Genomic DNA, 23,728 nt, shown 5'->3' on the forward strand with positions numbered 1-23,728 from the left:
ATACATATGTACAGGTGCTGTGGGGAAGGGAAAGAGGTAAGAAGGTGGGGATGGAGAGGGGGACGAGGGGGAGAGGAAGGAAGGGGCTCAGTCAGGGAAGGCCTCCTGGAGGAGGTGAGCCTTCAATAGGGCCTTGAAGGGAGGAAGAGAGCTAGCTTGGCGGATGGGCAGAGCACAGTTTGGAAGGGGGAGACAGACAACAGTACAAAACAAGCAGACAGGCGTCAGTACTGGACAGGCATCAATACCAATTTCTTCTACCCACAAAATAGGTTAGATTTAACCTTTCTTTCCTAATAAGTCTTTTAACATGCTTAAATTTTCATGCTTACCCGGTGGGGGGGCCAGGGCAGGTGCATCCTGCCTGCGCTGACTCACACTGAGTTACAGGTGTGTTTCGTCCAAACACAATAATACCGCACGTAACCTGGGCAAGTGGGAGAAACAGTTGCCTAGAATCTGTGGTGGGAGGATGGTACCTGGGTGAGAAGGCAGTGTTTTTTGACATGTCCTGATGAACACGTTCATAACAAACAACTCACCTAGGACCGTGGTTGAATTTGGGGTCACCGTTAGTCCTGACGGGCAGGCCAGTTGCCCGTCGCTTGTCCAGAACTGGACTACTTACTGTCGAGCCCGGCCTCCTGTCTGAGTTCACACGACTTGGCCAGCGGAGGGGAGGGGTGTAGGGGGTCTCGAGCATTTGGGTTCCCTCAGAGAAACGCCCCAATTTGCTTTCCGTAAAATAGTGGATGTATAGCACATCAATCTGTGATATTTACTGAACACTTACTGTGTGCAGAGCGCTATCCTAAGCAGTTGAGAGAGTACAATTTAGATTGTGAGCCCACTATTGGGTAGGGACTGTCTCTATATGTTGCCAATTTGTACTTCCCAAGCGCTTAGTACAGTGCTCTGCACATAGTAAGCGCTCAATAAATACGATTGATGATGATATGACAGAGTCAGTAGACATGCTCCCCATCCACAAGGTGCTTACGCTTTAGTGGGCGAGGCAGACGTTAAAATAAGTTATGGATAGGAATCTCTGTGCCCTGGGGTGAATAAAGGGTACCAAACCATGTGCCTCAGTTTCTGTTTTTTTTTTTCGAGTGAGAAGCGGCATGGCTCAGTGGAAAGAGCACGGGCTTTGGAGTCAGAGGGCGTGGGTTCAAATCCCGGCTCCGCCAGTTGTCAGCTGTGTGACTTTGGGCAAGTCACTTAACTTCTCTGTGCCTCAGTTCCCTCATCTGTATAATGGTGATTAAGACAGTGAGCCCCCCATGGGGCAACCTGATCACCCTGTATCCCCCCAGTGCTTAGGACAGTGCTTTGCACATAGTAAACACTTAACAAATACTATTATTATTGTTATTATCCTTGGCCACCCTAGTTGAACCACTTCCTTGAACGTCGCCGGGCAGTTTTCACGAGGGTGAGAATTTGAAGGAGCGAAACGTTGAAATAGTTTGGAACTATGTTTTGCAGTGGCTTATACAGCCCTTTGCCCTGGGTCCTGATTCCTCGTCTGTTAATTGCACTTGCAGGCAGCGACCCAATCTTGAGTGAATCGAGGCACAGAGGAGGGTTTTCATGAGAAGGCGCTAAATGGGCTCAGATCAGCTGGGGGCCCTGAGCCCGGTCACCGGCCTGGCCGGGTCGCAGCGTGGCTTAGTGGACCTGGGTTCCGATCCCAGCGCCGCCGCTTGCCTACTGGGCGACCTTGGGCGAGTCACTTAACTTTTCCGTGCCTCAGTTTTCGCACCTGCGAAATGGGGATTCCAAACCTGTTCTCCCTCCTACTTAGACTTTGAGCTTCATATGGGCCAGGGATTGGGTGTCTGACCTGATTGATTTGTATCTACCCAGTGCTTCGAACAGTGCCGGGCTCAGAGTAAGCGTATAACAAATACTATAATAATAATAAAGCTTGGGCATTGCCTCCAAATTTCCTCCTCTTCCTTTTCCTTCCCTCCCCTAGCAAATAATTCAATTTCCCTCCTGCCCGAACTTCGGTGAAAATGGTAGGACTTGCAGCGCATTGTGGCACGGAGTCCGTTTAAGGTGGGGGTGGACGGGTGCTAGGGAAAGACTTCACATCCGTGGCTCAATGGAAGGAGCCCAGGCTTTGGAGTCAGAGGTCATGGGTTCAAATCCCGGCTCTGCCAATTGTCAGCTGTGTAACTTTGGGCAAGACACTTCACTTCTCCATGCCTCAGTTCCCTCATCTGTAAAATGGGGATTAAGACTGTGAGCCCCCCATGGGACAACCTGATCACCTTGTAACCTCCCCAGTGCTTAGAACAGAGCTTTGCACATAGTAAGCACTTAATAAATGCCATTATTATTATTATTGTCCCTGAATGCACTAAGGCGCCACATCTTGAGAACCTGAAATTCATCCCGAAGGCCAAAGTCGTAACAAAAAGGCTTGTCTCTGGGATGTTTATTTGTTTTTGATCCTGGAACCTCAATTTTCACCATGTCCACTGGGTTTCTGTCCGTGTAGTGGTCTGTTTTACATGTTGAGCGTTGTTTCCACCGTCACCCATGCTTTGCAGTGTGGCCAGCGTTCCTGCTCAGTACGTGGAGGGTGGGCCGGTGTGGCCGTTACCTCCTGTATCTTTGAGGGGACCACTTTCCCAGCTCCTGTGCCCGGTACCTTGCTTGGAGAGAGTAGCCTGGCCTTCTCAGGGTGGCTGCAGACCAGACCAAGGTCACTGGGGCAGGCCACAAGGATCTCCCACTGTACGCATAAGAAGCAGCGGTAAATTTGCCACCGGTACAACAGAAACAAATAGATGGGTGGGGGAGTGGTTAACTATCACTCTCTAAACCGAGCACTTCCAGCTGAGTGGTTTGACCATCAGTGGAACTTATTGAGCGCCTGCTGTGGGTACAGCACTGACCTAAGAGCTTGGGAGAGTATAGTGCAATAGAGTGAGTAGATGTGATCACTTGCCCTCGAAGAGTTTACAGTCCACTGGAGGACTTTAGCCTAATCTCATATTATTGGCCTTTCCCAATAACAACTAGGTTAGTCTAGTAATAATAAAGTGATAACGGTATTTGTTAAGCACTTACTGTATGCCAAGCACTGTTCTAAGCGCTGGGATAGACACAAGGTAAGCCCACTGTTGGGTAGGGACCGTTTCTATATGTTGCCAACTTGTACTCAGTCAATCAATCAATCGTATTGAGCGCTTACTATGTGCAGAGCACTGTACTAAGCACTTGGGAAGTACAAATTGGCAACATATAGAGACAGTCCCTACCCAACAGTGGGCTCACAGTCTAAAAGGGGGAAAGCGCTTAGTACAGTGCCCCCCAAGCGCTTAGTACAGTGCTCTGCACACAGTAAGCACTCAATAAATGTGATTGAATGAATGAAGTTGTCTTCTAAACCGTGAGCCCGCTGTTGGGTAGGGACTGTCTCTATGTGTTGCCGACTTGTACTTCCCAAGCGCTTAGGACAGTGCTCTGCACACAGTAAGCGCTCAATAAATGTGATTGATCGATTGATTGACACAGTCCCTGCCCCACATGGGGCATCACAGTCTCAAGCTCCATTTTACAGATGAGGTAGTTGAGGCACAGAGAAGTTAAGTGACTCGCCCAAGGTCACACAGTCGGTAAGTGGCAGAGCTGGGATTAGAACCCAGGATCTCCGTCTGTCAAGCCTGAGCTTTTGCCAATAGGCTCCGCTGCTTCTCAACCCAGGGGACCGCTCATTTCCTAGCCTTCTGATATAAGGGTGAAGTGCTCCCACTGAACTTGATGTGAAGAACAGCTGCCTTTATTTCAGGGTGTTGTTGGGATGATGAAATGTGCGTTTTATTAGTGGGCAGCAAAAGCTTCCTGAAACTTTGTCCGGGGCACCTTTAAATCTCTGAAACCCGCTGCTGATCAGTCGGTGCAGCTGAAAGGCAAGGTGTAGTCTTACAGAATGCCCTTGGAAGTCTTTGAGGAGAGTGTATTCCTTAAAATAGAAACTCCGCTGTACTCAGGCTGGTACAGGTGATCTGAGGTAATTTGTAAGTTGCTTCAGAGTTCAGTTGACCCTGAAAGAAGGTTTCATTTATTTCTCTAATTGTTAACGTTCTGGCCTGGTAGTGTGTTAATCAGAGAGGATAACGAGATAAATGGTGGTGGTCTCTTGTGGCATTTTATTTGTTCATTATGCAATGGTGGCTTTGTTGTGGGGATGAGGAAATCAATCAATCGTTCGCATTTATTGAGAGTTTACAGTGCGCAGGCACTGTACTGAGCCCTCGGGAGAGTACTAACAACAATGTAACAAATACATTCCTGAATTTTGACAATGAGAGTCGGACCATTCTAGGTCATAAAGACATTTACAGAGAAGCAGCGTGGCTTAATGGATAGAGCATGGGCTAGAGAGTCAGAAGGATCTGGATTCTAATCTTGGCTCCGATATTTGTTTGCTGTGTGACCTTGGGCAGGTTAGTTCACTTCTCTGGGCCTCAGTTCCCTCATCTGTGAAATTAAGATTTAAGACTGTGTGCCCCAAGTGGGACAGGGTTTGTGTCCACCCAGATTAACTTGTACCTACCTTGGCATTTAGAACAGTGCTTGGCCCATAATAAGTGCTTAACAAGTACCATGATTAATATTATAATTATTATTTGCAGAACCTAAGAATATTAAATTAAGGCCAGTTAACTGTGCTAGTCACAAGGATGAAAATGTATGATTCCTTTTGAAAGAAGAGTACAAGTCTTTATAAAAAAGCCTGTATACCCATGCTGCACAGGTCAAAGTATGGTATCCCAATAATCACGGTAGTGCATGCTTAGGAACAAATCAATTCTATAAGAGTAGTCAAGAAAGGTTAAAGTTGGGAGTGAATGTCTTACGGAGGAAAAGATGGAAAATTTGGAGCTGGAGAAAACGAAGAATGGGGAGACAAAATAAAAAAAATGCATTTCACTACTATTCCCGTACACTTCAGTTTTGAAGTTTAATGTTTAAAAGAAAGACCAGGTGCTGATTGATAAAAATGGAAAAAGTTAAGATTGGTAATGTAAGATGGCGAGAATATAACGTATGTGGACATTTACAGTGTTTGTCAAATGCTTATTCCATTTACAATGTTTATGAATGTATAAGATGCTCCGGAACAATGCCTGTAATATAAAGCCTGTGGAGTCAAATATAATAACCCTTCTTGGAGCTTTTCAGAAAGAGTGTTCTAATAGTATGCAAATACAAGGTGGTGGTATTCTAAAAATGACAATAGCCTCAGTGTTAAGAGGCTATTGCTGAAATAGCTCCATCTCCAAGTATCCTGCCGTATAAAGTTGTGACTGTTCACCCTTTACTCCAAGACAGGATAATATTTCTTAGGCTCCATTATTTGTTTTGGATCTTGTGTTGCTTCATTTGGCAGTTGTGTGATGTCCTGTCACGTTGTGTGCTAGAATAGCGCATATCATGTCGCATCATCATCATCAATCATCAATCGTATTTATTGAGCGTTTACTATGTGCAGAGCACTGTACTAAGCGCTTGGGAAGTACAAATTGGCAACATATAGAGACAGACCCTACCCAGCAGTGGGCTCACAGTCTAAAAGGGGGAGACAGAGAACAAAACCAAACATACTAACAAAATAAAATAAATAGAATAGATATGTACAAGTAAAATAAATAGAGTAATAAATATGTACAAACATATATACATATATACAGGTGCTGTGGGGAAGGGAAGGAGGTAAGATGGGGGCATGGAGAGGGGGATGCATCTTGGAGGGCAGGTTTTTGCCACCTCTGCCACCACTACATTCAACTTTCCCTTACTCTTCTTCCATCGTATTTATTGAGTGCTTACTGTGTACAGAGCATTGTCCTAAGTGCTTAGAAGAGTACAGTGCAACAATAAACACACATTCCCTGCCCACAAAGAGCTTCCAGTCCAGCGGGGGCTGGCCCGCAGGAGGAGAGAAAGAGACGTCAATACAAATAAATAAATTACAGATATGTACATAAGCGCCCAACCTCTCACCCACGTCCTGCCTCTGGCCTAGAACGCCCTCCCTCAAATCCAACCACCCCCCTGCAAAGCCTTATTGAAGGCACATCTCTTCCAAGAGGCCTTCCCAGATTAAGCCCCCCTTTTCCCTCTTCTCCCATTCCCTTCTACGTCTCCCTGACTTGCTCCCTTGGTTCCTCCCCCTCCCCACCTACCCTTGTTCACCTCTTTGGCCCTGTTTGGCTGGTTTTGCATATTTTTAATCAATCAATCAATCATATTTATTGAGCGCTTACTGTGTGCAGAGCACTGTACTAAGCGCTTGGGAAGTACAGGTTGGCAACATATAGAGACAGTCCCTACCCAACAGCGGGCTCACAGTCTAAAAGGGGGAGACAGAACAAAACCAAACATACTAACAAAATAAAATAAATAGAATAGATATGTACAAGTAAAATAAATAAATATTTAGAGTAATAAATATGTACAAACATATATACATATATACAGGTGAAGCTCTTTACCTCGACTGCCCAGTGAAATTAATCGTACCGTAAATAATAAATTGTTTAATGTCTGAATTGTGCCCAAGAAGGCAGTCTCGTGGTCTTTCGGCTGTCAGACTCATTTGGTTTGCTCAGATCTCTAAAAAGGATGCCTTTGGTTTTCTTTGTCCTTCATTTCCTTCTGAATGTTTATCCTAGCCACTTTAATCGTGCCGTTGCATGTATTAGTGCGTGATGAATTAAACACCTGTCGAACTAAATCCTTTTACCCTTGATCCTAACTATCTAGCTCGGCCCTCCTGGGAGAGAGGGGTTAGAGAAATGTTTGTGCTCTAAAAGTGAGCTTGTTTTGTATGATACCTTTTTAAATGATTTGAAACTATTTAAGAATGAGGATGTGGGATTGTTTTTAGCTAGACTGAAATCATCCAAAAAGGTGGTTTTAACATTGCCTCCAGATAGTACTCCTTTCATTCCCGTAAGGGACAATGGTAGATGTTGTTTGTTCTTGCCTGACTTTTCTTGCTGAATTCACTGGCTTATTTAGGAATTATTAATGTTTGCTCTGAGAGCAACAACCAATGGAGAGACAATCAGCGGAACATCCACTGCTTATCACAGGAATGGCCAAGTTGACTTCCTGTAACTCCGTACGTTGATAATGCACAAACATAGCTTGTGATGAATGAATTCAAGAGGAGATGCACTTCCTTCCAACCCCTCCTCTGCTGCTCGGAATATTTTGTAGCCAAAATGAAAATATTTTTGCCTTAGGTTCAGGGTAGTAGACATTTCACATTGTTTTTCTTTTTTTCCCATTTCCTTTGTGGGCTTTACTGAAGCAGAACTAGGTAAAGAAACAGGAGAGGATGATGCCTGTTTTTTTTGTTACAGTTTTACTGTTGGATTTGATATCCATAATACCCTGTTTCTAATTAGAATGACTCAAGCAGCTGCACTTAAGATAAATCTTATGTCTTTAAATGATAAAAAAAAGCCTACAAGTAGGATTGGATTAAATTTAGATACTGACTTTCAAAAGCCAAACAATCAGTGAACTCATTTTGCCTGATCCTTGCCCATTCATTCATTCATTCAATCATTTATTGAGTGCGTACTGTGTGCTGAGCACTGTACTAAGCATTTGGGAAGTACAAGTTGGCAACATGTAGAGACGGTCCCTACCCAACAGTGGGCTCACAGTCTAGAAGGGGGAGACAGAGTACAAAACAAAACATATTAACAAAATAAAATAAATAGAATAAATATGTACAAATAAAATAGAGTAATAAATACATACAAACATATGTACATATATACAGGTGCTGTGGGGAGGGGAAGGAGGTAAGGCAGGGGGGATGGAGAGGGGGAAGAGGGGGAGAGGAAGGAGGGAGCTCAGTCTGGGAAGGCCTCGTGGAGGAGGTGAGCTCTCAGTAGGGCCTTGAAGGCCCATAAGGGACTTACAGTCTAGAGGTGGAGACAGACATTAAAATAAATTATGGATAAGTACTTAAGTCCTGGAGGATGGGCTGGAGGATACTACAATGCATTGTACCCAGTGAGAGTTCAGTAAATACCACTACCCTATATATATATATGTGTGTATATATATATATGTATATATATGTATATATATGTGTGTATGTGTGTATATATATGTATATATATGTGTATATATACATATATATGTATGTGTGTGTGTATATATATATATATATATATATGTATATATATATATATATATATTTGAAGAAGCTGCGACTCTTGGTGACATCCTCACTGTACCTCGTTCTTGCCTGTCCCGCCGTCGACCCCCGGCCCACATCCTCCCCCAGGCCTGGAATGCCCTCCCTCTGCACATCCTCCAAGCTAGCTCTCTTCCTCCCTTCAAAGCCCTACTGAGAGCTCACCTCTTCCAGGAGGCCTTCCCAGACTGAGCCCCCTTTTTCCTCTCCTCCTCCCCATCCCCCCGCCCTACCTCCTTCCCCTCCCCACAGCACCTGTATATATGTTTGTACAGATTTATTACTCTATTTTACTTGTACATATTTACTATCCTATTTATTTTGTTAATGATGTACATATAGCTTTAATTCTATTTTGTTCTGATGATTTTGTCACCTGTCTACATGCTTTGTTTTGTTGTCTGTCTCCCCCTTCTAGACTGTGAGCCCGTTATTGGGTAGGGAGCTTCTCTATATGTTGCCAACTTGTACTTCCCAAGCGCTTAGTACAGTGCTCTGCACACAGTAAACGCTCAATAAATACGATGGGATGAATAAATTCTCCTAGGACTGCATGCCTGACTGAAAAGGCCATGGTGGGACCTACAGACCAGCCATGTTAAGTGCACTGATTGGTGGTCCTCTGTTGTGTTATCATGTTGCTGTTGGCAGAACATGGTGCTGTTTTCTCTTTGGCCTCTTCTTATCTCTCATTCCTTAAAAAATTTCGGTGCAAAAAAGGTCAGTGAGGTACAGCTAGAAAGTGGGCTGGGGAGTAAGTAGAGGATGAAGAGAGCCACTCTAGACTGTAAGTTCATTGTGGCCAGGGAACATGTCTTCTCACTCTGTTGTAATGTGCTTTCCCAAGCGCTTAGTACAATGCTCTGCACACAGTAAGTGCTTGGTAAATATCATAGATCGATTCAGAGCCGTGGGGAGAGTTGGTGAAGAGCCTTGAAGCTGATTGTGATGAGGCCGGTGGAGCTGATATGGAGAGAAGTGGGAAGTCATAGAGAAGAAGCGTGGCTTAGTGGGAAGAGCCCGGGCTTGGGAGTCAGAGGTCGCGGGTTCTAATCCTGGCTCCACCACTTGTCAGCTGTGTGACTTTGGGCGAGTCACTTAACTTCTCTGGGCCTCAGTTACCTCATCTGGAAAATGGGGATTAAGACTTGTCAGCCCCACATGGGACAGCCTGATAAACTTGTATCTATCCCAGCACTTAGAACCGTGTCTGGCACACAGAGCTTAACAAATACAATCATTGTTATTGGGGGTTTTCTAGGAGTTGAGAGATGTGTTCTGAGCGACACTTCATGCCCTGCAGCCGCTTGCGGTGTAGGTTGGAGTCGGGAGAGACTGAACTATATGCAGTAATTCATTTCTGGCCCTGTAAGACTTCCAATTACTGGGAGTTCTCCACTTAGCAAATATGAAGAAAAGCCAATTAAATTACATCATCAGACTTCTTCAGTGTTTACTAGCAATTTGTGAGAAATGCCTGAATAACCACACCCAAAGGCTATTAAACCAATCCCTGATTGTTTGGGGAGTTTTTTGGTTTTTTTTTTTAAAAAACTCACATCCAATCTCTTAGATTGACATTGCTGTTTACTGGTTTTATTTCAGAGCTCTGAAGTGGTAAAACACAGTACTGTTTTACTGACCCCTAATGTGTGGGGTGTATGTGGATGGTGTGGAAGGAGCTGATGTCCTTGGGCGTTTTAAGTCGAAAAGGAAAAGTCTATCCTGAAGTTTCTCAGGTGCCTTAAGGGGGGAGAACAGCCAGTGTGTGTTGAACCACTCTTGGCCTGGTTTTTAAAAGCTGGACCCCAGTTTTAAAAGCTTTTTGTAGGGACCAGCTCCTATAAGCTGTTTATCCAGAAAGACATGGTAGGTATATGTTGGTATGTATATGTATGTATACATGTATGTATATGTTGCCAACTTGTACTTCCCAAGCGCTTAGTACAGTGCTCTGCACACAGTAAGCGCTCAATAAATACGATTGATTGATAGGAGAGAAATGCGCAGATGAATAGAGGCACAGATGAACTTGAATACAATTTTATTCCATGGGAAAACTTAGGTGGGTTTGTTCTGTTTTGGGTTTTGTTCTATTTTTATAACAATCCTGTGAGGGAGTTTAATTAATCTGGCTGTCTGTGTCATTAGGAGCAATGTTTAGAGTGTTGCTGTCTTTTGTTCTGGTATTTGGATGAGCCAGACCTCGATTTGATGACAAATTAATAGTAATAGTAGTAACTACCGTGGTATTTGTGGGTGCCGCACGCCAAGCACTGTGCTAAGCAAGAATGAGTACAGTCACATCAGTCATGGTCCCTATCCCTAAATGGGAGGGAGGACAGGTATTTAATCCCAATTTTAAAGATGAAGAAATTGGCACCAAAGTTAAGTGACTTGCCCAAATTCACACCTCAGGCGAGAGGTGGAGTTGGGATTAGAATCCAGGTCTTTGACGCCCAGCCCTGTTCTCTTCTTGGTACTATAACAGGCTGCTTCTCGTGGCCTAATTGCTGACCCAGGTACTGGGATTTAGGTTGTCGAGGCTGTTGCTGGCTGGTTTCTTGCTCAAACCCCAGCCAGGCATTTCTTAGGATTTACTGAGAAATGGTAAGATGCACAAATTGGCATTCTTGAAACCTCTTAGGCTCAGGTAGCAACGAAAGCGAGTGGGGCAGAAGGAGAGAGTTCTCTCTTAGTTTTATTAACTAGACTTGGGTAGGGACTGTCTCTATATGTTACCGACTTGTACTTCCCGAGCGCCTAGTACAGTGCTCTGCACACAGTAAGCGCTCAATAAATGTGACTGAATTATGTACTGTCAAAGGGCTATTATGCCAGCTTTTGTAGATGCATATTTTTGTAAAGTCCACATTATTTTTCCAAGGGAGAAAGAAACAAAAAGATGGGGCCTGGAAAAGCCACTTGCCCAAATTGTCACATTTAAATCTCCTCTCCTCACATACAGACTGCTAGGTGCGGTCTCACCTCAGGAGAATTTTTAATAAAAGAATGTATCCTAAAAATGTAAATTAAAAGCAAATTGAGTCCTGCTGTTGAAAATGATAGCAACAGGGCCTCTATGCCCATACCTCTGTCTTTCAAATAGTCACCTACCTGCTTGGCTAGGACCAGTGACAATTTCTGTCAAACCAATATCAAAGAATGTAGTTTTTATTTCCCGTAGTACTTTAGTTACTTTCCACCAACAATTTATACCCAGCCCGGTCATGATGAATTCTGGCTAAATTTCGGTTGATTGTGTAGGGCTGAAACATAACTTTGTTGGATCATAGCAGCTGGCTCATTCTTCTTGTTTTCTTGTGTGTGCCTTTGTGCTTTCAGGGCATGGAGTGCAGCTGCAGATAGAGCAGCTCTTGAACGGCTCAATCTGGGAATTTTTAATGATCCTTTAAACCTTTGAGAGCCATAAACTGTTCGCACCGGGCAGGCTGAACTGTTCATCACCAAGGGCTGTGGTCTTGAGCCCTTTGGAAACCCCCCCACCCTCCAAGCACCATGTTCCCATGTGATGGTTTTCATTTCTGAATTGTGTATTTCTTAATAACTCCCATTTGTTTAACCACCTTTCCTTGGTTTCTGTCTTCGTCCATCCCTGGGGCTGCTAGCTCTTTATTTGTTCTACCCCTGTACTTAGCCCAGTGCTGAGCATAGAGTTAGGGCTTAGTAAATACCATAAATACCATAATCATCACTCCTTAAAACTGTTTCATTTGGGAGTAGTTTTAATATAATAATAATGATAATTGTGGTATTTGCTGAGCTCTTGGTATGTGTCAAGCACAGAGCACGGGCTTGGGAGTCAGAAGGTCATGGGTTCTAATTCCGGCTCCGCCACTTGCCTGCTGTTTGGTCTTGGGCAATTTACTTAACTTCTCTGTGGCTCAATGATCTCATCTTTAAATTGGGGATTAAGACTGTGAGCCGCATGTGGGACAAGGACTGTGTCCAGCCCGATTTGCTTGTATCTGCCTCAGAGCTTAGTACAGTGCCTGGCACATAGTAAGCACTTAAAAAATACCATCATTACTATGATTATTGTTATTATTATTATTATTATTACCAAGAGCTGGGGTAAGTATATGGTGATCAGGTCCCACATGGGGGTCTCAGTCCAAATAGAACAGGTATTGAATTGCCACTGTGCAGATAAGGGAACTGAAGCACAGAGAAGCAAAGTGACTCGCACAAGCTCACATAGCAGACAGAGGTGGAGTCGGGATTAGAACCCAGAACCTCTGTCCCCCAGACCTGTGCTCTTTCCACTTGGCCGCACTACTTCTCCAAGTACTTTTAGTGCTCCGAGTGCGGCGTCGAGAATCCAGCCTGTGCTTTTGAGTGGTGAAAGGTGTGTTCCTTGTCTGGTAAATCTCCGCCTGCTTCCCAGAGGCTCCTTTGTGGTCCGACTGCTGCGCCGCGCTGTACTTTCTGCACCACATTGAGACGGTCAGATCTGCTCATCTCTAGGCGCTTCAGAGTCGTCCATCCCGAGGCGGTGCTCAGCACACAGATTTGTTTGCAATTATGGGCACCAGCCGGCTGTGCAAGGTTCATTTGCTTCCTGAAACAATTATGAACTTCACGCACATGACTCACTGGGTGGTTGCCTCTTAAAGAAGTTGTGTTGTTTTTGGTTTTTTGTTTTTTTGAAAAAAATTAAGCCCTTTTCCTGAGAGTATCTAAGGCAGGTAAAAGCAGATGCTTCCGACTTCGCCTTCTTTGGACGAGACGTACTCTGTGTGCTAGAGAATTTCCTTTTCCGTTTCTCCATCGTTTAATTCTTTTGCCGGAACATCAAGGATTTTGTAAGGGAGAAGAGGGACATTCTGCTTAACTAACCCCGTAGTAACCAAGTGTACACTTCAATCAATCGTATTTATTGAGCGCTTACTGTGTGCAGAGCACTGTACTAAGCACTTTTAGTTTCTTCTCCACACATTCACTAAAAAAAGGTTCCAGTTCTTGATGGAGTTATAGAAATAGTTATTGGTTGTAGGTTTGTAAGATTACCCTGGATCAGAGCCTTCCCTCAATCCGTTACTGCAGCTAAAGCAGGTGAATTTCTTGTTTTTGGTGGAAAATAAGGAACTTGAATTTTGACTCCATTAAATCACCGCGTTGATGTTCTGCTGGGAGTTCTGTAATCCCCTTGCCATTAACAGGCGCACTATTTCTTACATAGAGCAGTTGCACATGACAGCCGTCCGAACTGGATCGTTAAGCCATTCACCAGCCCGGAGGCAGGGGGCTGACCTGGATGATCTCACGAGGTCCCTCTCAGCTCGGAATTTATAACTATGACCGGGATAATCGCTTAGGCTTTTTCCGCAACAGGAGATGTGACGGGGTTGATCCGTCAGGTCGGAATGCAAATCACTGGAAAAGAGTGGAGCAGTCCCTTTGCCCTCAGGACCTTGGATGCTTAACCCAGGGACTGACCACCAAAAGTGGATGCCACCCCGTCTACACGTTTTGTTTTGTTGTCTGTCTCCCCCTTCTAGACTGTGAGCCCGTTATTGGGTAGGGACCGTCTCTATATGTTGCCGACTTGGACTTCCCAAGCGCTTAGTACAGTGCTCTGCACACAGTAAGCGCTCAATAAATACGATTGACTGAATGAATGAATGAGTGTGAGGCCTGTGTGCCAAAGAGCTGCCTTCTGCAGACATTTCCCATAAAAGCTCAGGAACAACTCTCTCTGGGATTCTTCATACTTGATCATTAAAAGTTACAGACTGAGCTTGGTGTTGCCTACAACAGTGCCAAAGTACACAGCAGTAACTGTGGGGACCTGGAAGTGTCTAGTAGATTCTGGGCCATTAGGGTTATTTTTTTCCGCTCTTCCTCCTGTTACAGTTTTGTGGGAGGGGAGTTTGGCAGAATGCTTTTCTGAGTCTGGGGAATTTCAAACATCAGTCCTTCAGTCGTATTTATTGATTGTTTCCTGGGTGCAGAGCACTGTACTAAGCGCTTGGGAAAGTACGCTATACCAGAATTGATAGACAAGTTCCCTGGTCACAACAAGCTTACAGTCCAGGAGGGGAGACAGACATTAATAAAGACACGTTACGGATATGTACATAAATGCCGTGGGGCCAAGGGAGAGGTGAATAAGGGGTGCAAATCCAAGGGCAATCCCGTCTCTTCCACTTGTCTGCTGTGTGATCTTGGGCAAGTCACTTCACTTTTCTGTGCCTCACTTAACTTTTCAGTAAAATAGGGATTAAGACTGCAAGTCCCATATGTAGCAGGACTGTGTCCAAAGTGATTAGCTTGTGTCTATCTACCCCAGCACTTGGTACATAAGCACTTAACAAAGAGGAATGATTGAATGGCCGTCTCTCTCTCTCTCAGTTGCCGACTTGTGCATTGTCCTTCCCAAGCGCTTAGTGCAGTGCTCTGCACACAGTAAGCACTCAATAAATACGATTGAATGAATGAATGACCGTCTCTCTTCGTTGCCGACTAGTGCTTTGTCCTTCCCAAGTGCTTAATGCAGTGCTCTGCGCACAGTAAGCACTCAATAAATATGATTGAATGAATGAATGACCGTCTCTCTCTCCGTTGCTGAATTGTGCTTTGTACTTCCCAAGAGCTCAGTACAGTGCTCTGCACACAGTAAGCGCTCAATAAATATGATTGAAGGAAAGAAGCAGCATGGCCTAGTGGAGAGAGCACAGGCCCGAGAGTCAGAAGGACCTGGGTTCTAATTATGGCTCGGCCAGTTGCTTGCTATGTGACCTTGGACAAGTCCCTTAACTTCTGTGCCTCAGTTTCCTCAAATACAAAATGGGGATAGCTCTTCTCCCTCCTACTTAAATGGGTACGGGGACTGTGTCTGGCTCAGTTAACCTGCACCTACCCCAGCACTTAGAACAGTGTTTGACACATAGTGAGCACTTAACAAATGCCATTTAAAAAAAGGTCAAGGGTAACACAGAAGGGAGTGGAAGAAGAGGAAATGAGGACTTAGGGAAGGCCTCTTGGAGGAGGTGTGTCTTTAATAATAAGTATTTGCAGATGGGTAAAGAAAACATCTGCAGCACCAGAAGAGGGAGGGAGTTCCAGGCCAGAGGTGGGACATGGGTAAGGGGTCGGAGGTGAGCTAGATGAGATTGAGGTACAGTGAGTAAATTGGCAATAGAGGAATGAAGTGAGCAGGCTTGGTTGTAGTAGGAAATCAGGGAAGGGAGGGGAGGAGTGGGAAAGATGATTGAGTGCTTTAAAGCCAATAGTAAGGGGTTTCTGTTTGATGCAAAAGTTGATGGGCAACCACTAGAGGTTGTTGAAGAGTGGGGAAACATGGACTTTTAATCTTTTTATAGAAAAATGATCCAGGAAGCAGAGTGAAGTTTGGACTGAAGTGGGGAGAGGCAGGGAGGTCAGCAAGGAGGCTGATACAGTAGTCCTGGAGGGACAAGATAAACGCTTGGATTAATATGGTAGCAGATTGGATGGAGAGGAAAGGGTAGAATTTAAGCAATGTTGTGAAGATTGAACCAACAGGATTTGGTGACATTGAATATGTGAGTTGGACGAAGAAATGAGTCAAGGTGTAATGCCAAGGTATGGGCTTGCCTGACGGGGTATGGTGGTGCCGCCGCTTACACTAATGGGAAAGTTTGGGTGGGAATAGGAGGAGTTCCGTTTTGGGCATCTGGCTTCCTGTCAGTGGAAGCCACAGGCACTGTGTTAATTTTTTTTTTCATACACTCTCATCATAAATTTACATTTAAAAGGAGACTGACTATTTGAGGAAAACAGAGCTGTTAACACCAAGGCAGAATGTGTGTGATTACTCTTTCCTTCTCTCTCTGTAACGATTTCAGAAATATCACAATGTACTATCCCCTGATTCCTTCTCCTAGCCCCTTCCACCATCCCCATGCCCTGGAGCATATACTTAGCAAAACAAAATGGGAAATTCAAATATATTTCCCAATATTCATGAGCCAACTTTCTTGTGGTTGCTAAAATCTTCCATTAAAATTGAAAGTCAGCAATAAATGTGCTCTGTTTTTATGGAATGCATTTCTTTGTGTTTAAAAAGATTAGCCTTCAGTGAACGTTCTTCCTTTAGTCATCCACTTACTGGATTTTATTAATTTTCCTCTTGAATGGAACAATCATTTGGTTAACAGTGGATCAAAGCTCCATTCAGATATTACTTTGGTGGTGATCTGCTCTGGTGGGCCTGAATATTTGAGGATGCTACTTGGGTTAATCATGGCTGGAGACTCATTTCCCTTTCCATAGTTATGTGTTAGAGTCTTAGAATGACTTTCCAACCAGGAACTCTGCAACATTAAAAAAAAAAGCAGCACCATTAGATTAAAAAACAGGAAAAGCACGGGAAGCAACAGTAGGTAATAGTAATAACAATAATAATGGCATTTATTAAGTGCTTACTATGTGCAAAGCACTGTTCTAAGCGCCGGGGAGGTTACAGGGTGATCAGGTTGTCCCACGGGGGGCTCACAGTCTTAATCCCCATTTTACAGATGAGGTAACTGAGGCACAGAGAAGTTAAGGGACTTGCCCAAAGTCACACAGCTGACAATTGGCAGAGCCGGGATTTGACGTCTGACTCCAAAGCCCGTGCTCTTTCCACTGACCCACGCTGCTTCTCCGAGGTACCTACCAGAGAACAGAAGGCTTAGGAGCAACAAGAAAATCCTAAGCCTTGACCTGCTGAGGAGCTAGTATAAGGGAATTCCACTTATCTCCTGTTGTTCCTTAGCCCCCATTCCATGAGAAAATTCCGTCTGTCCACAAGGACGTTTGAATTTTAATGGAAACTAACCACCAGTAGGGCTGAAGCGGACTGGAGCTTATGATACCAGGTTCAGCAGCATGTACTCTTTTGTGACTATTCCTTCAGAGTCAAGGAATGACAGACTGATTTGGCCCCGGGCAAATTTCATAGGAATTTGTAGGGAGGCTGCAGTGCATTATTAGACTGTAAACTTGTTGTGGGCAGGGAGCATGCCTACCAACTCTGTTACAGTAGACTCTCCCAAGCACCGCTGCTACATTAGTACAGTCACTCATCCTATCCCACCTGGATTACTGCATCAGCCTCCTTTCTGACCTCCCAACCTCCTGTCTTTCCCCACTTAAGTCCATACTTCAATCTGCTGCCTGGATTATCTTTCTACAGAATCGTTCTGGGCATGTCACCCTCCCCTCCTCAAAAATCTCCAGTGGTTGCCTAGCAACCTCTGTATCAAGCAAAAACTCCTCACTACTGGCTTCAAAGCTCTCCGTCACCTTGCCCCCTCTTACCTCACCTCCATTCTTTTCTTCTGCATCTCAGCCCACACACTTCGCTCCTCTGATGCTAACCGACGCACTGTGCCTGGTTCTCACCTGTCCCGCCATCAATAGCTATATTTTTATTTATTCTGATGGTTTTGACACCTGCCTACATGTTTTGTTGTCTGTCTCCCCCTTCTTGAACTGTGAGCCCATTGTTGGGTAGGGACCGTCTCTATATGTTGCCGACTTGGACTTCCCAAGCACTTAGAACAATGCTCTGCACACAGTAAGCGCTCAATAAATACCATTGAATGAATGAATGACCCCGGCCCACATCCTACCTCTGGCCTGGAATGCCCTCCTTCCTCAAATCTGCCAAACGACCACACTTCCCCCCTTCAAAGCTTTCCTGAAGGCTCACCTTCTCCAAGAGGCATTCCCAGACTCAGCCCTGCTTTTCCTCAGCTCCCCTTTCCCCGCCCCACAGGACTTGTGTGTATATATACATATCTCCAATTCTGTTTATATTGATGCCTGTTTACTTGTTTTGGAGTCTGTCTCCCCCCTTCTAGACTGTAAGCCCGTTGTGGGCAGGGATTGTCTCTCGTTATTGCTGAATTGTACTTTCCAAGCACTTAGTACAGTGCTCTGCACACAGTAAGCACTCAATAAATACGATTGAATGAATGAATGAATGAAAGCGGCAGAGCCGGGATCAGAACCCAGGTCTGTCTGAGTCCCAGGCCTATGTTCCGTCCTCTAGGCCATGAAAGAACACAGATGTACGAATATTGGGAATCAGTTGTTAACTCTTGGCTGATTTTACCCTGATCCATTGGGGGTGCTGCTGTGGGAGGTGAAGCTGAAATATGAGACGAGGTTAAAGAAGCTGCATATTTGGTTATTGGAAAAAATTCCCTTCAGTATTTTATTTAATGCCCCATACTCTCTCCTTGGCTTCTACCACCAATAATCTTTTATTTTTGCCATTTTCCTAAGCCCTGGCAGGCTTTTTTTTTTTTTTACTGTCCCCCAAATCTTTGTTTCTGGTCCCCAGTTAATCTTCTCTGCATTCTTGTGACATTTACCATTGAATGGACTCTGGTGTGTGTGATAATTAATTGTAATTATGGCATCGATTAAGCACTTACCCCGTGCTGAATGCTGGGGTAGCCACAAGGTTATCAGATGAGGTGCAGTCCCTGCCCCAAGTGGGGCTCCCCATTTTACAGATGAGGAAACTAAGTAAGGCCCAGAGAGATTAAAGGAATTGGCCGAGGTAACCCAGCAGGCCTGTGGAGGAGCTTAAACCCAAACTTCTTAGCCCATGTCTGTGCTGCCCTGCCTCCCCTCCCCAACTTAAAGCATATTTTGTGGGTAGTGGGTTAAGCAGGCCGGATTGGGAGTTACAACTCTTGACCTCTTTTCTTGGCTTCACTCGCAGAGTGGGACTGTGGGTGAGCCATTGCCTCGCTTAGGAATTGAATTACTTCCATCAGGAAAATGGATATAAAGCTACCTTGTGCCCTAACCTCACAGAGATGTCTATTTGCATTGTAACTAATGAGTAGATCTACCTTGTGAGTAAGCTGCTCCACGGTAGGACATTCCAAAGGCTTTAAGTGTCCAGCACCAGTGAGCTCTGATCCTGAACTTAGCCCCTCTGAAAGTTTGTAGTTGCCTTTCTCCTTTCTTTCCCTGAGCAGAGCGATGCTGCTCTGTAGTTTTGGATTGAAGGTTTTTGGTTGCATGTAAACTCTTTGCGGTCCCTGGTGGGTGCGTCTCCTAAAATTTATAGCATGTCTAGAGAGCTCCCATCCATCTGGTAGGATTTGCCATGTAATGGGCGGTTCCTTGAAACGAGGGGTTGTGAAGCAATCTGTACCCGTCTACCAAAAGAGGAGAAGCAGCGTGGCTCAGTGGAAAGAGCCCGGGCTTTGGAGTCAGAGCTCATGGGTTCAAATCCCGGCTCCGCCACTTGTCAGCTGTGTGACTTTGGGCAAGTCACTTAACTTCTCTGGGCCTCAGTTCCCTCATCTGTAAAATGTGGATTGACTGTGAGCCCCACGTGGGACAACCTGATCACCTTGTATTCTCCCCAGCGCTTAGAACAGTGCTTTGCACATAGTAAGCGCTTAATAAATGCTGTCATTATTATTCTCATATTCCAATTGTGTCTCTCCTTATGTACTCCTGGCTGTAGGATGCTCGCCAGAAGTTCCGTTCAGTTCTGGTGGAGGCGACAGTGAAACTGGATGAACTGGTGAAAAAAATCGGCAAAGCTGTGGAGGATTCCAAACCGTACTGGGAGGCCCGCCGGATAGCCCGGCAGGTAAGAGATCATTCCTCTCCACTCCAACACCCCTCTCCTGCATGCCTTGCGGGTTTAATTTATTGGAAACTCAAAATGGCTTTTGCCGCAAATTCCCTGCATGCTTATATATCCTACTCCGAGTCAAACCAGATGTGGTTCCCGCACATCTTCTCATCGCTTCTCACAGGGCTGTAGGCAGAGGCGTTGGGATGGTACTGCAGCAGCAACACTCCGGCCGTGGAAGTTGAGGGCCAGATCTGTGGCTGGCACGTGCGGCTTATTTTATATTTCTCCCCCTCCTTCGCTAGGTGGGCATGTTCACCCCCTCTTTTTCGGCCCTCCTAATTGGTTTTAAAGTTATTACTCTTTTGACTGTCACCTAATAATCGTATATTCTAGAACCTTAAATAAGCAGCTAAAGAACTCTAAGCCTAAATTGCGGGGATGGGAGGGTGAAGGAAGGGAAATGTTTAGTCACTCCCATTCCCCCTTCCTTGAGAAGAAACCGACTGGGGTCGACGTGAACAAGAGGTTTAGGGTTTCTTTAGCTTCCTTCCCTTTCCTCTATGTTTTGCATCTTAGAAACTGTCCACGATGGATCAACTGAGGGCGGATTCAATTTAGCTGGGGGCTAGACCGTTGTGTTCTCCTCTGAGTGAAGGAAATATCTGTTTTACACTTACTATAAAGGTTAATTTAAAAGGAACCAGCTTGCCTAGCTAAATGGCCCAACAAAATCTGAACAAGTTCCTGAGGGGGGCTCAAATAATAATAATAATAGTAATAATAATAATAATAATAATGATGATGATGGTATTTGTTAAGTGCTTACTATGTGAAAAGCACTGTTTTAAGCGCTGGGGGGATACAAGGTGATCAGGTTGTCCCACGTGGGGTCACAATCTTAATCCCCATTTTCCAGATGAGGGAACCGAGGCACAGAGAAGTTAAGTGACTTGCCCAAAGTCACACAGCTGAGAATTGGCGGAGCCGGGATTTGAACCCATGACCTCTGACTGCAAAGCCCGTGCTCTTTCCACTGAGCCATGCTGCTTCTCTCAAAGTGACTCTCCTTAAATCACTGCAGCCTGAGCTGGAGTAAAGAGAGAGTGGAGGTGGTAGAGAGGGGAAAGGGTGTGATCTGCACACAGCAGACATTCAATAAATAATGATTTTTTTAAAAAAACATTCCTAGGATCCTTAGTTGCTAGGGAAAACAGCAGGGGCAGATCTGAGGAAGATTATGGAGAAAAAATTAGTAGAATTTACCAACAGAAAGCAAAGGTTCAAAAATGGTATCCTCATCCATTCCTCACTAAGACTTCTGGTTTCTGGGGCAGGGAGAATGATGGTGTCAACAGAGATAGGGAAGTTAGGAAGATGAATGGGTGGATAAGAGTTCGGTGCTGTAGGGACGCTGCTGTGGAAGTAATAATAATAATAATAATAATGGTATTTATTAAGGGCTTACTATGTGCAAAGCACTGTTCTAAGCGCTGGGGAGGTTACAAGGTGATCAGGTTGTCCCACGGGGGCTCACAGTCTTCATCCCCATTATTACTCTACGTGATGCCCGCTTCCTTTGCCCCTGGCCCTGCCCCTGCTCATCACACATCTGGCCGCCCCCTTCACTAAGCGCTTAGTACAGTGCTCTGCCCACAGTAAGCGCTCACTAAATACGATTGATGGATTCGTATTCGTGGAAGTGTCCTGAAGGCAATGAGAAATGTGTGTTTGTATAGCTTGAAGGACTTTGATAGGGGCGAGGTAGATTCAGGAGTCATCTGAAGAAAGGTGGTGGCGAAGCCATGGTTGAAGGTAGAGTGAGAAGAGAAGCCCCAAAAGAGCCTCAGGAGATGAGGTGGAAGAAGAGCCAGTGGGTGAGATGGCGACGGAGCACTCAGAGGTAGGAGGAGAACTAAGGAGAGTAGCCCACACTCTTTGCTCCTCTGGCCAACTTACTCACTGTACCCTAATCTCCTTTATCTCACCAATGACCCCTTTCCCAGGTAGGTTGGAACTCCTTCCCCCTCCATATACTCCAGACCACCACCCTCCCCACCTCCAGAGCTCTGTTAAAGTCGCATCTCCTCCAAGAGGCCTTCCCCTCTTAAGCCGTCTTTTCCCCACTCTCACTCCCTTCTGTGTCTGTGTGCGTGGGTCTGTGCCCTTTGAGCATTTGGTAATCACCTCAGCCCCACAGCGCTTAATAATAATTGTGGTATTTAAGCACTTACTGTGTGCCAGGCACTGTACTAAGCACTGGGGTGGATGCAAGCAACTTGGGTTAGACTGCATCCCTGTCCCTTATGGGACTCACGGACTTAATCCCCATTTTACAGATGAAGTAACAGAGGCACAGAGAAGTTAAGTGACTTACCAAAACCACATGGCCGACAAATGGCAGAGCCGGGATTAGAACCCAGAGCTCTGTTAAAGTCGCATCTACTCCAAGAGGCCTTCCCCTCTTAAGCCCTCTTTTCCCCACTCTCACTCCCTTCTGTGTGCGTGTGGATCTGTGCCCTTTGAGCATTTGGTAATCACCTCAGCCCCACAGCGCTTAATAATAATTGTAATATTTAAGCACTTACTATGTGCCAGGCACTGTACTAAGCTCTGGGGTGGATACAAGCAACTTGGGTTAGACTGCATCCCTGTCCCTTAAGGGACTCACAGACTTAATCCCCATTTTACAGATGAAGTAACTGAGGCAATCAATCAATCAGTCGTATTTATTGAGCACTTACTGTGTGCAGAGCACTGTACTAAGTGCTTGGGAAGTACAAGTTGGAAACATATAGAGACAGTCCCTACCCAACAGTGGGCTCACAGTCTAAAAGAGGCACAGAGAAGTTAAGTGACTTACCCAAAACCACATGGCCGACAAATGGCAGAGCCGGGATTAGAACCCAGAGCTCTGTTAAAGTCGCATCTCCTCCAAGAGGCCTTCCCCTCTTAAGCCCTCTTTTCCCCACTCTCACTCCCTTCTGTGTCTGTGCATGTGGGTCTGTGCCCTTTGAGCATTTGGTAATCACCTCAGCCCCACAGCGCTTAATAATTATTGTAATATTTAAGCACTTACTATGTGCCAGGCACTGTACTAAGCACTGGGGTGGATACAAGCAACTTGGGTTAGACTGCATCCCTGTCCCTTATGGGACTCACAGACTTAATCCCCATTTTACAGATGAAGTAACAGAGGCACAGAGAAGTTAAGTGACTTACCCAAAACCACATGGCCGACAAATGGCAGAGCCGGGACTAGAACCCAGAGCTCTGTTAAAGTCGCATCTCCTCCAAGAGGCCTTCCCCTCTTAAGCCCTCTTTCCCCCACTCTCACTCCCTTCTGTGTCTGTGCGTGTGGATCTGTGCCCTTTGAGCATTTGGTAATCACCTCAGCCCCACAGCGCTTAATAATAATTGTAATATTTAAGCACTTACTATGTGCCAGGCACTGTACTAAGCTCTGGGGTGGATACAAGCAACTTGGGTTAGACTGCATCCCTGTCCCTTATGGGACCACGAACTTAATCCCCATTTTACAGATGAAGTAACTGAGGCAATCAATCAATCAGTCGTATTTATTGAGCACTTACTGTGTGCAGAGCACTGTACTAAGTGCTTGGGAAGTACAAGTTGGAAACATATAGAGACAGTCCCTACCCAACAGTGGGCTCACAGTCTAAAAGAGGCACAGAGAAGTTAAGTGACTTACCCAAAACCACATGGCCGACAAATGGCAGAGCCGGGATTAGAACCCAGAGCTCTGTTAAAGTCGCATCTCCTCCAAGAGGCCTTCCCCTCTTAAGCCCTCTTTCCCCCACTCTCACTCCCTTCTGTGTCTGTGCGCGTGGATCTGTGCCCTTTGAGCATTTGGTAATCACCTCAGCCCC

The 23,728-nt window shown here is 45.2% G+C and overlaps 1 protein-coding gene across 1 annotated transcript in view; it reads left to right on the plus strand.

The window, feature by feature from the left end:
• The window catches only part of SH3BP5 (SH3 domain binding protein 5), a 68,408-nt gene that overhangs the window by 11,566 nt on the left and 33,114 nt on the right, over positions 1-23,728 (plus strand). The window contains exon 3 of the mRNA XM_038740434.1: positions 19,725-19,853. Within this exon, the coding sequence (XP_038596362.1) occupies positions 19,725-19,853 (129 nt within the window). The remainder of the gene's footprint in view (positions 1-19,724; positions 19,854-23,728) is intronic.

Source organism: Tachyglossus aculeatus, chromosome 2 (genome assembly GCF_015852505.1).
Source record: "Tachyglossus aculeatus isolate mTacAcu1 chromosome 2, mTacAcu1.pri, whole genome shotgun sequence".
Classification (NCBI taxonomy): Eukaryota; Metazoa; Chordata; class Mammalia; order Monotremata; family Tachyglossidae; genus Tachyglossus; species Tachyglossus aculeatus.